The sequence below is a fragment of the Microtus ochrogaster genome, unplaced genomic scaffold (genome assembly GCF_000317375.1).
Source record: "Microtus ochrogaster isolate Prairie Vole_2 unplaced genomic scaffold, MicOch1.0 UNK115, whole genome shotgun sequence".
Lineage (NCBI taxonomy): Eukaryota > Metazoa > Chordata > Mammalia > Rodentia > Cricetidae > Microtus > Microtus ochrogaster.
In genome coordinates, this window is record NW_004949213.1 from 324,158 (window position 1) to 335,728 (window position 11,571).

At 55.1% G+C, this 11,571-nt stretch overlaps 2 protein-coding genes across 6 annotated transcripts in view; one reads left to right on the forward strand and one right to left on the reverse strand.

Moving 5' to 3' along the window:
- Positions 1-189: 189 nt before the first annotated feature.
- LOC102002174 (cytochrome P450 2F2-like) lies at positions 190-3,518 on the forward strand. The gene is made up of 9 exons (XM_005371575.3): positions 190-369; positions 847-1,009; positions 1,311-1,460; positions 1,675-1,835; positions 2,153-2,335; positions 2,408-2,543; positions 2,636-2,823; positions 3,070-3,211; positions 3,301-3,518. The coding sequence occupies exons 1-9, from the start codon at positions 190-192 to the stop codon at positions 3,480-3,482; spliced, it is 1,485 nt and encodes a 494-aa protein (XP_005371632.1). The 3' UTR covers positions 3,483-3,518.
- A 59-nt stretch (positions 3,519-3,577) lies between these two features.
- Egln2 (egl-9 family hypoxia inducible factor 2) overlaps positions 3,578-11,571 on the reverse strand; it is an 8,318-nt gene continuing 324 nt past the window's right edge. For 2 of the 5 annotated variants that reach the window (XM_026778241.1, XM_026778240.1), the window contains exons 2-7: positions 9,741-10,840; positions 5,239-5,358; positions 4,741-4,877; positions 4,463-4,530; positions 4,349-4,378; positions 3,578-4,158 (exon numbers count right to left, since the gene is read on the reverse strand). In XM_026778241.1, coding sequence (XP_026634042.1) covers positions 4,103-4,158; positions 4,349-4,378; positions 4,463-4,530; positions 4,741-4,877; positions 5,239-5,358; positions 9,741-10,610 — 1,281 coding nt within the window. In that variant the 5' untranslated portion in view covers positions 10,611-10,840 and the 3' untranslated portion in view covers positions 3,578-4,102. The other 3 variants (XM_026778242.1, XM_026778243.1, XM_005371576.2) reach the window with 3 other exon arrangements.

Here is an 11,571-nt window from a genome sequence, read left to right on the forward strand (position 1 = left end):
ACAACGCCTGGGGGAGAACACAGGTGAGGAACTGGAAGAATTCCTGGGGGCAAGGTAAGGTGCAGGGAACAGAGCAGCCCCAGCTTCTCACCCCTCCCACACCGATCTCCGCCCTTCTGCTCCCTCCTTAAAACTCCCTGAAAATTAAACCGCTGCCAAGGGATCCAGGCATCAAGGATCTCAGGCACGATGGTCACCTGCGTGGCAGCACTGCTGCTGCCGGTTCTGATGCTGATGCTTGCGTGGTGGGCTTGGCTGGTCCGCCGAGCTCAGCTGCAGAGAGGCTTACCCCCTGGGCCCAAGCCACTGCCTTTGCTGGGGAACTTGCTGCAGCTGCAGTCTGGACACTTGGACCGTGTGCTCATGGAGGTAGCTCCTGTTGTGGGCTGGGAGAGCAGAACTCTGGATTTGTGAAGGTGCTATCGTGCCCAGAAGAGAGGGTAGAAATCCTGGTTTACCGAAAGGCGACAGCTGAGAGGGTAGGGAGCCTAGACCCCTGTGTCTGAGGGAGGAGGGTGGGGCCTGGACCCCTGTGTCTGAGGGAGGAGGGTGGGGCCTGGACCCTTGTGTCTGAGGGAGGAGAGCGGGTCTTGGAACCCGGAGTCTGAGGAAGGAGGGCTGTGGCAGGATCCCTAGGTCTGAGAGAGGAGGGCTAGGGTGTAGACCTGTGTTTGAGAGCTTGGGCTAGACTCCTGGGTCTGAAAAGGAGCAGGGATTTAGAACTCCTGGACCTGGGAAATGAGGGGCCGAGACGGAAACTTTTAGGGCTGAGAAAGACGAGGGCTCTGAGGTCTCCATGGAGATCACAAGCCTGGACTGAGTACTTCTGAGCACCACTCCCCATAGCTCTCCAGCCACTGGGGCCCAGTGTTCACCGTGTGGCTGGGCCCGCGCCCTGCAGTGGTGCTGTGCGGCTACAAGGCACTTCGGGATGCATTAGTGCTGCAGGCGGATGCATTCTCCGGCCGTGGGGCCATGGCTGTCTTCGAACGTTTCACCCACGGAAACGGTGAGGCTTAGGGTGGGTGGAGCGAATACCAGACCAGCCCGACAAAATGGGCAGGGCCTAATAGAGTGCCGCTAATGAGGGCGAACCGTTAAGAATTGGGGCTCAATCGACATTCACAACGCAGCCAATAGGAGCCTAAGTACCTAAGCTCTGGAGAGCAAGCGCTGGTCAGGGATCCGACCCGCAAAGGCAGGATCAGAGCACATGGGCTGGGAAAAAAAGCAAAGCAATTAAGAAGTCCCAAAGAGTGGCAAGCGACTGGACCCTGCGTGGCCAACTCTAGTTTTGATTCCCACTGTAGGCATAGTGTTTTCTAATGGGCCGCGCTGGAAGACGCTACGCAACTTTGCACTTGGGGTGCTGAGGGAGCTTGGCGTAGGAACGAGGACCATTGAGGATCGCATCCTGGAGGAGGCGGCATGCGTGCTGGACGAATTTCAAGCCATCATGGGTGCGGCCTAGCAGGGAAAGACGAAGTACCTGGTTGGGGGGTAGGAGTGGGGGCGAAGGGGTGTGACTGACAGAGCGTCAAAATGCTTTGGTGCAAGGCAGATTCCAAGGAGCTAGGTGGGGGGACCACGGCTTTTGTGTGAGGGTATCAAACCATCTTATTCAGAGGCTTGAGGGTGAGGGTCTCCTTCCTAGCCACAGTTTTTTTACCCCAGGAGCTCCATTTGACCCCCGGCAGCTATTGGATAACGCCGTGTCAAATGTCATTTGTTCTGTGGTCTTCGGAAAGCGCTATAACTATGGGGACCCGGAGTTCCTGAGGCTCCTGGACCTCTTCAGTGACAATTTCCGCATCATGAGTTCCCGATGGGGTGAGGTGAGAGGATGGGCTCCAATTCCTCCCTTTTAGGAGGGGTAGCCTTCTGCCAACCCCCAGGGGCATACACAGCCCTAGCTACAGTAGCTCATTAAGATGCAAGTGTCAAGACTGTAGACTGAATGACAGAGTTCTAATCCACAAAATCCTCTTTTAATCTCCCCATTGGGAAACCACAGCCTTCTCCAAGACTGTATTAAGACTGTTTTAGCGGGGGGGGGGGGGTGGCCTTTGAGGCCATCCTGGTCTACAGATTGAGATCCAGGTTAGCTACACAGTGATACATCTCACAGACAAACAGAACCCTGTCTCTCCAGACATACAATATGTTCCCATCCTTCATGGACTGGATCCCTGGTCCCCACCACCGAATCTTCAAAAACTTCCAAGAGCTCCGACTCTTCATCGCTGAGCAAATTCGGTGGCACCGGCAGTCACGACAGGCTGGGGAACCCCGTGACTTCATTGATCGTTTCCTCGACGAAATGGATAAGGTACACGTTTCTGCTGCCCTAACCCCTCCTCTTCCCACCGAGCAGCAGGCATTAGTCTCCCTCTGTCCACAGGAACAGCAGGACCTGGAAAGCCATTTCCAGGATGAGACTCTGGTGATGACCACTCATAATCTTTTCTTCGGTGGCACTGAGACCACAAGCACCACTCTGCGTTACGGACTCCTCATAATGCTCAAGTACCCAGAGGTGGCAGGTCAGGGAACTGGGTCCTCCCCAGAGCATGAGTGAGACGGGAGCTGGGGCGGAACCTAGTAAAGCACACCTCACATCCTCTGCTGACCCCAGCCAAGGTGCAAGAGGAGCTGGATGCCACTGTAGGTCGGACCCGCGCCCCCAGACTGGAGGACCGTACCCGCCTGCCCTACACCAACGCAGTGCTGCATGAGATCCAGCGCTTTATCAGCGTGCTGCCACTGGGGCTGCCTCGGGCTCTCACCCGAGATACACACCTCAGGAACCATTTCTTGCACAAGGTGCACAGGGAGTCTGAGAATTCTGCACTGGGAGAAGGGAGCATAAGTGTCCATTCAGAGATTAGGCCCAGTGAGGACTCCCCTCCCCAGCTATTAATATCGTCTCAGGGGCGGGGGTGTAGCTGTGGGAGAACTTGCCCAGCACCTGCAAGGCCCTGGGTTAGGTGCCAAGCACAAAAATATAAAGGGTCTTCATAAGGTGCTCACATTCAGTCTGTGGGTAACAGTAACTGTGTGTACCCCCAGGGCACATTTGTGATTCCCCTGCTTGTGTCTGCGCACCGGGATCCTACCCAATTCAAGGACCCTGATCATTTCAATCCCACCAATTTCCTGGATGACCAGGGCGAGTTCAAGAACAACGATGCTTTCATGCCTTTTGCCCCAGGTCTGAACCAGGAGGGAGGGGACCAAGTGGTTAGCACTGGGGAACTGGCAGGTGCTCGCTCATCCCACATCTGGACCATATATCCACAGGAAAGCGGATGTGCCTGGGGGCTGGGCTGGCCCGCTCTGAGATCTTCCTCTTCCTCACTGCCATCCTGCAGAAGTTCTCCTTGCTCCCTGTGGGAAGTCCTGCCGACATCAACCTTACTCCACAGTGCACTGGATTGGGCAATGTGCCACCAGTCTTCCAGCTCCGTCTGGTGGCCCGCTGAGGTTGGGCTCAACTACTCTGACCTCAGTGGTCCTGATCTCCTTAGCTGCCCTAACTGTACGTGTAAATCTATTTACAAAGAGGAATACAAGTATGTGCAGCTCTGAGGTAAACTTTTATTTCTTGGCTGGCAGGACCTCCATACCCATGCTCCTCGTGGCACCTTAGTCTGCCCAAGCCATGGCATCCCAGTCCATAAAGTGCCACAGCCAATGGGGTTGGGGAGTCACTTCACATTCCAGGCTGGAGGAGTGGGGAGGGGGTGTGAGTTATGCCCCCTCCAACAGACCTTTGCCAGCAAGAGGCCATGACTCACCTCAACCCCAAATCCTGCCTCCTCTCAGCTCAACATACAATGGACCAGACATGGCAGGACATAGGCCACCAGCCACACTGGCCACTGCCTAAGTCACAACCTGGCCCCAAACACGGGGCAGCAGAGGTCTCTCCTTGTTGGTCCTCAGTGACGCTTATGCCCGCCACAGCACACAGTATGGAGGCAAGCCAGAAGCAGCAGCAGTGGCAGGTGGGGAGCGGGCACTGAGGCTAGTGAGCTGCAGCTGGGCCCGGAGCTCCCCTGAAGGCAGGGAGCTGCTAATCCATGCAGCTCTGGACTGGCCATTAGGTGGGTGTAGTTGGCTGTGATACAGGAACCTGGACACCTTTTTGTCCCGATGCTGAGAAAGAGACGAAGACAAGACACTGAATCACTAGGAAGGGACAGAGACACCAAAAGAAACCTGGGACGAAGGGGAGAACATTAAAAGAAAAGTGGGACTCAGGTTGGAGACAGCAGGAAAGCAAGCAAGAACCAGGTGTAAGGGACTGATAAAAGGGCTATGGGTGTGAGCGGCTGGTAGTACTTGCCTAGTGTGGCAAAGGCCCTGGGTACCCACTCTGAGCACCAAAAAAAAAAAAGGGTAAGGACTGTGACCTGGCAGCACACAGGGACTAGGAAGGGCAAAGGAGGAAAGCAGGTACCTAGCTGATACTTGTCTCTGGCTGCCGCCCGCTCCTTGGCATCAAAATACCAGACAGTGATGGCGTACCTGGGAAATCAGGCAGTCAGATCAGTTCTCTGCAGTTCTAGCTGCCACCTCTGGTGACACATCCACCCTTTTACGTCACTTGATTCTGGGTCCCACTTAGGCCCTCTCAGCATCTCATCACTCCCCTGTCACTCTGAGGGTTGGGGGGAATCTAAGAAATCTTTGGCACAGGGGAAGCAGCTGAGCACATTCCTAAAGTACAGGTCATACCTGGTGGCATAGGCTGGTTTCACCTCATGTGGGTTCCGTCGGTCAGACCAGAAAATGAGCAACCGGTCAAAGAGTGGCTCGATGTTGGCTACCACTGGTCGACCCTCAGGGAAGATCTGCAGCAGGCCACCATGCACCTAGGGGCAGGCCAGATAAGGCTACTGGTGAAGCCTGTAGCCTCTGCCTTATACTGCACGCATGTGCCCACCAGGGGGCGCAACGCTAGCACACATCACTCCCTCCTACCACTCAGACGCTTAAAATGAATGACAGTCCAGAGTCTACATTGCCATGGAGATGGGCAGGAAGCTACTAAGGACAGGAAGGGGGGGGGTGTACAAGTCTGGGTGGGGCTAAGCAGATGGCACCATTCCCGGAAAGGAGGGCCACAGTCAGCTAAAGAGGAGCCCTCAGACCTTACAGCCCTGTGAGCTGAGAGAAGTGGAGGACAGAACCCCAGCTGGAATATTAGCATACCATCCCAGCCCCCACCCCTACCTTAACATCCCAGTTCTGATTCAGGTAATAGATACAGGTGATGCAGCGCCCGTCGCCGTGGGGATTGTCAACATGCCTCACATAGCCGAGGCCATTGCCTGGGTAACACGCCACCATGGCCTGGAAGAAATGGAGGAAGGTAGTTTACTGAGACCAGAGGAACCCCTTGCCCCTGGTCTGTCCTGGATTGCCTTAGGTTATGTGAGCTCCAGCCCAAGAGACTTTTCCCTAATTCAGCCACACTCTATCCTCAAGTTCAACAATCCACTCTCCTGCCTCCATTCCCAGCCCAAAACCAGAGGGACTCAATGAATAAATGATAGTTTGTGCTTTTTGAAAAGATCCTAACCCTAGGCAGGTGTAGAGGTGTGCGGTGCATACCTAATCCCAGCACTTAGCAGGTGGAGGCAGGAGAGACACAGGTTCAAGGTCAGCTTGAACTACCCAGCAAGAGCAGAGCTGGAGTTCTGAGATATGGAGGCTCCAGCCTCCTCACATCAGAGGTTCTGTTAGGGCTTGAAGGAGATGCAGCCTGGATTTTTTAAAGGTACCCTCAGATAATTCTACTGTGAAGTCATGCTGAGAGCTGCTACTCTTGACTACAGAGACTCCAAACACATGCATGTGACAGGAACCTGACTTAGAGTTCCAGCTCCAGGCATCCTGCACACTGCTGGCAGCCCCAATGCCTGAGCAGGCCTCCACTATCCCACCGTAAACCGGGGCTGATAAACACCTTCCATCCATCTGCAGCATTACCTCCTCAGAGACATGGTGTTTCCAACATCTCAGAGACAGGCCCCTGCTGGGCTTGGTTTCTGTGGGCATGGGTCTGGCTAGAGTCCCATGTTCCCCTGCCTCTCAACCAGGCAGTCAGGGCTTAAGTAAGATAAGGCCCAGCCACTTCTGCAGACCCAAGCCACAAGGTCAAGTGTCTGTAGCTGAATGAGCTGTGGCACTGGGGAGGTAAATTAAATTCCCCACTTCAGGTTGCTGTGAGAACCGAGCTAGACTATGAATGTCTGCAAAGACACAGTGCTGCAGCCACAGGAGAGAAAACAGGAGTATAAGCTGCAATGCTACTTAAAGGAAAGAACACCACCTTCTACCCAACACCACTGGGAGTTCAGACGAAGCAAAATGGAGTAGTTAGCAAGAGAACCCTTTGGTTTTTGCCCAGTAAGCAGCCACCAGTCTTGACCCTACCATCCAAGTACCACTCTGCAAGTTTGGGCTCCTTGACAATGCTCAGCTATACTTTTTGGGTCCAGTCTAGCTCAGCAAGACAAGCAAAGAAAAACACTCAAAATAAGACACATCACCGTCTGCCGCCAAGCAAAAGGCTTACCCAGCACTCCATGAAGGTCAGATGATTCAGCCTTATATCCTCCTCCCAAGGTTCTTCTCAACCCATTAATCCTAGAGCTCACCCCACTGTGGATGCCTAAGGCCTCTGCCTCTGATCTATACACCTGATCCACCACAGACCCTACCTTTGCAAAGAGACCAGGAAAGTCTGCCACCATCTAAGGTTACACAACAGTAGAGGGCTTCAGCACCAGGGTAGAGTAACTGAGAAGGCCCCAGAGGGAAATCCAGGCCTCTAAGCTCAGAAGAACGAATCTTCTCTGCGTTGCTCCTGCAGATGGGATGGCATGCTAAGCAACCACTCACTGGCAGGAAAGAATGTGGCTGTGGCCCTGGCGGCCTGGAATCATGAGTCACTGATTAGAGAGGGGCAAGGCCTCCTTAGCTGGGAGTCCAATCACAGCTCAAGCAGGTTCTGCACACTGATGGGAGGGCAGGCAGTGCTGTATGGCCTTTAATCAATCACCACACAGCACTACACACCCAGAAAAGTACACTTCCCACAACAGGCACCAAGACCACCACCCTGCAGGGCCTGACCCTCCCTCTGCTCTCAGCCTCAACAGAACTACCTCCTCCCCACCTTCACGCCTATACTCCAGCCTGTGCTGTGCCTTAGCATGACTGAGGCCATGTTGGAGATACCATTCTGACCTTAAAACCCAGCACATAGCCCCCAATACCCGCCACAGTGGGAGCAAAGACTTGGTTCATAATTCTAGCAAAGTCCCTAACTGTGCTAACCTTGTTTTTTGGCTTCTGTAGTTCCACTTCTTGCTAACTGTGACAATCAGTAAAATGCAACAACCAGGATGTACTTTAAGGCTTAAAAGACAAAGCTATAAGGTTTGGGGCTGCATGATCTGGGCATGTTCCCCATGCAGCTACTGACTGGACTCAAGCATCTAGCTGACTGTCCAAGAAGCCAGAGTACCGAGTGCACTACCTGCTGTGTCGAAGTGCTGCTCTGAAACCATGCCCTCCAGGAAAAGCTTCAACCACAACGACTGCAGTAGAGTGGTAAAGGAATTTACTCTCCACCCTTCCCCCTTCAAAAGCAGGGAGAAGGGATCACTCCAAGATGCTGGAGCTCCTGCTTTTGGTAATAATGTACTAAGGACCCTACCACCACCACACACACCACATCAGAAGCCAGTGACTCAGTCAGACAGCAGGCTTTGCCTCCAAGCTGCTCTTAAAGGAGCAAACTAAACAAGCTGGACCCTCGCTGGGGTCCCCTCTGCTCATCCTTGATGTCAGAGAGTCAAGTTGTCCAGTCACAAGTCAACAGAGAAGAGAGGACTAGAAGGGTTGACCTAGGTTACACTGGTAGTCGGTGTCCTCACCTCAACACCCCACACTCTCTAGAGCACAAGAAGGAAAGCTACACGTGGCCCTTGCCCTCTGTAAGTGAGAGAGCATGGAGCTGCTGTGTAGAGTGATGGGACTGGCTCCCTCTTCCCACCAGCCTGACCTGTGCTTACCTCCACATGAGGGCCACTCAGAGCTTACACTGTGACTCTTCCCCCTTCCCAATCTTAGCTCAGGTTCTGTAACCAACCACATCCAGACAGGAGGAGATACTCAGGGGAGACAACCTATTCCTTCAACCCTTTCCCAAAGTGCTAATAGCTAGGCACCTGAGCCAGCTTTCCCATCCTCTAAGGCTAAAGAGTTTATAGCCCACTTCCTGGGCACTCAGCTCTCCTGGTCTTCCCCCCAGCCCCACCCTGACGCCCCTCCTATGAGGACTGTGCATACCAGTTGCCACTGCTGAGCCCAGGAAGCAACACTGATCTTGCCTGCACAGGAGCCAAACCCAGGGAGGGACAGGTTCTGGCTCTTCAGCTATCAAGTAACGGGAGGGAGAGGGAAGCAGGACAAGTTCCACTTGGGGTGGGGAGGAAACAGGCCTGGGCCCCAGGGAGAAGGGGGAGGGGTGGGGGCAACCCTGATCCCCAAGCCAGTTTCAGCCTGGAAAGAAGGCTGTACTGAAGTAGAAACCAAGATAGAAGCTGAGCGACAGGGGAGGGGACCATCAGGAGCACAGCCTCCGCTCACAGGGCAGAACACAGCCTACAATATCACCAGTCAGGAACCACTGCTGGCCAGCAGCAGGCACTCTCAACAGACTGCATCCATATGACACCAAGCCTCTGGGTCACACTCTTCCAGCAAGAGAATGGATATGTCAGCAGACCAGAAAGGCCACGGAGGTCACGGTCTAGTCAGGGCTCCTGACCCCTGGTTCTTGAATGGACAGCCTGACAACTACCATCAAATTCCAACCACATGTGCACCTTTCCTGAAAAGGTCTATGGCTGTGGGCAGATTATCTGAAAAGCCTTGGCTCCAAAGACATTAGGATCTACTGTTCTGCAACACAAAAAGGGAATGGAAAAAACTATAAACGCAGAGGGTCAAAGAAAGAGACCAGAGAAAAGCAGGCAGGAAGCGACAGACGGCCAGAGGATGAAGAAAGGGACTAGGGAAACATGTGGACAAGTGTTCTACTTGGGCCGGCACTGTCACCCATGTCACCTCCAGGAAGCTGCTCTTGATGCAGATGCCAAGAGTAGGCTCACAGGGCAGAGTGGAGCCCAGGTGCTCAACTAGACAGGCAGCACACCCCATCTTCAGCTTAGGCTACCGCAACACTGCCACTTCCCTTCACCTTCTGGTGGAACAAGCTTCTGTCACCCTTAACTACCCTTGGTCTAAGGGGTATTATGACAGCAGCTCCTGGTCTTCCAAGGGCAAGGACCTCTGCCACCCTAGGCTGAACAGGTACAAAAATCAAAGCCCAGCTAGGCGGTGGCCGTGCACACCTTTAATTCCAGCACTCAGGAGGCAGAGGCAGGCGGATCACTGAATTCCAGGCCAGCTTGGTATACAGAGGGAGTTCCATAACAGCCAGGACTGTTACACAGATAATCCCAAGTCTCAAGGAAAACAAAACAAAAAATAAAATTTTAAAAAAAGTAAATAAAAGCCCAGTGGGAGGAAGAGACACAAGGCCCCGCAGGTAACTGTAGCCCTTCTGGTGGAGCTGCCTACGCTCTGCTACATAACCCCAGACTTATCTCCAAACCCACATGCCAAAGTACTAGGCACTCACCGAAAAAGTGCCTTACCTTGGTGCGGCCATTGATGACGTAGTTGCCCAGCCGCCCCGCACAGTGGCGGATTACTGTGTCCACATGAGCCATGAGGGCACCAATGCTCCTGCAGCTTGGCTCGTGGCCTTCTACCCAGGCAATCTGGTCCCCACGAATGCTGCGCGGTGGTATCGCCCGCTGGCTCACTAGTTGCCCATCACGCAGACGCCCGCCCCACTTCAGGGCTTCCACCTCTGCCAGCACACGGCCACCCAGTGTTGCCCCCAAGAAGTTGTCCTTGACGCAGATACCATAGTACCGCATACAAGGCACAATGTAGTCCAGGGCCAGGCGCTCGGGTGCAGAGGGTTGTGCTTCCTCCCTCAGCCTAGCACTTGCCTCGCCACTGCTACTGGTAGTGTTGCTGCTGCTGCTGCCGCCACCGCTGTCACAGCCCACACCACTTTCCCCCTTGGCTTCCTGGTTCTCTTGCCTGGCCCATGGTCGCTTGCTGGGTAGAGGGGCATCCCCACCATCCTTGGCCCACTTCCGTTTGGGGGCCTCAGGCCGGGCACCCTGGGCCGCCAGTCGCTGGCACTCCTTGGTGACCAGCGCAGCAGCACCTTCACTCTGCAGTGGCCACAGCTCACCACCATCCTGCCCACCAAAGCCCTCCCGAAGGGGGCTGGTAGTGGTAGTGGTAGCAGTGGCTGTGGTTCTGGGGGTCCCATTGCCAGCCGAGGCCTCACCAGATGATCCTGGACGGTGGTAGGAGGGTAGCAGGGGGCAGGGCAGGTAACTCTCCACCCCCATCCTGGCGCGGCTAGGCTCCAAGGCCTCTGACACAGACCCTGGCAACTGAGGGAGAGCCTGATTCAGGGCCTGCGGCTGGCACGGGCTGTCCATGGCAGCAGTGTCTTCATCCCCCGGGCATGGAGGGTACGGCCCGGGCCCATGGTGCCACCCTCCTCCGCCTTCTCCTCCTCCACTTGATGCAGCCGGGGGCCGCTGGGCCTGGTGTGGGGCAGGGTGAGGCAGGGCAGGCAGCAGGGGCTCCTCTAGTGCCCCGGGGGTGCTCACTGGTCCCCAAGTCCACAGTTGTCCCTAGGAGCTTGAGAAGGGACTGGTGGGGGTGGCTGGAAAAGAGAAAAAGAAGGACTTAAGAGGAGTTAGAGACAAGCAGGTAGGAAGGGCTGGGAATGGTACCAGCAGTAAGTAGATGACAGAGACATTCACAGCGAACACAAACACACACTGAGGCAAGATGGGGGCGCAGAACTTGGGAATTAGAGAGGAAAGGACTGGCAGGGTAATATAGGAAAAGTGCAGAGGGAAAAGGCTGCATGGGAGGCCCAATAAGAGGACAGCAATAAATGAATAATCTAAGAGATCTGAGGAAGAAAAGCAACAGCGAGAAGTGGGAAACGGGTACCTGCCTGAGGGGTCCATAGAGACTCAGAGAATGACACAGAAAACGGGAGTGAGGAGTCTAGGATAAAGTCGGGGTTGTGGGGAGCCGGCGGGTACTGCCACCGCGCAACGTTTGCGGGAACCGGATCGCCTGAGTGGAAGGCCACGAGCCAGGGCAGGCGGGGAACACCGGGTATCCAGGGACAAAGACAACAGGGAGGAAAACAAGACTGCAGGGGAGCGGGAGGGCCGGTGGGGTCGACCTGTGCCCTACGGGAGGAAGCCTACTGGGGCCCGACACACACCCAGACGGAAGGGAGGTCCTGCCAGACAGACGGACTGACGGAAGGGAGACCGGGAGGAGGGTCGGACCCGACGGCCTCCCTCCCAACCCCCTCCGCAGCGGCCCAGGGGCCGCCGGACGCCGCGGGCGACTGAGGCGGGGCCGCACCGGCCC

What these genes read in the sequence shown, in the direction of transcription:
- LOC102002174 (XM_005371575.3), top strand. Translation starts at nt 190, where the DNA reads ATGGTCACCTGCGTGGCAGCACTGCTGCTGCCGGTTCTGATGCTGATG. An exon ending in ACGAAATGGATAAGGTACAC is followed by an intron (nt 2,336 to 2,407) that starts GTTTCTGCTGCC and finishes CCACAGGAACAG; the next exon opens with CAGGACCTGGAAAGCCATTT. An exon ending in CAAGTACCCAGAGGTGGCAG is followed by an intron (nt 2,544 to 2,635) that starts GTCAGGGAACTG and finishes TGCTGACCCCAG; the next exon opens with CCAAGGTGCAAGAGGAGCTG.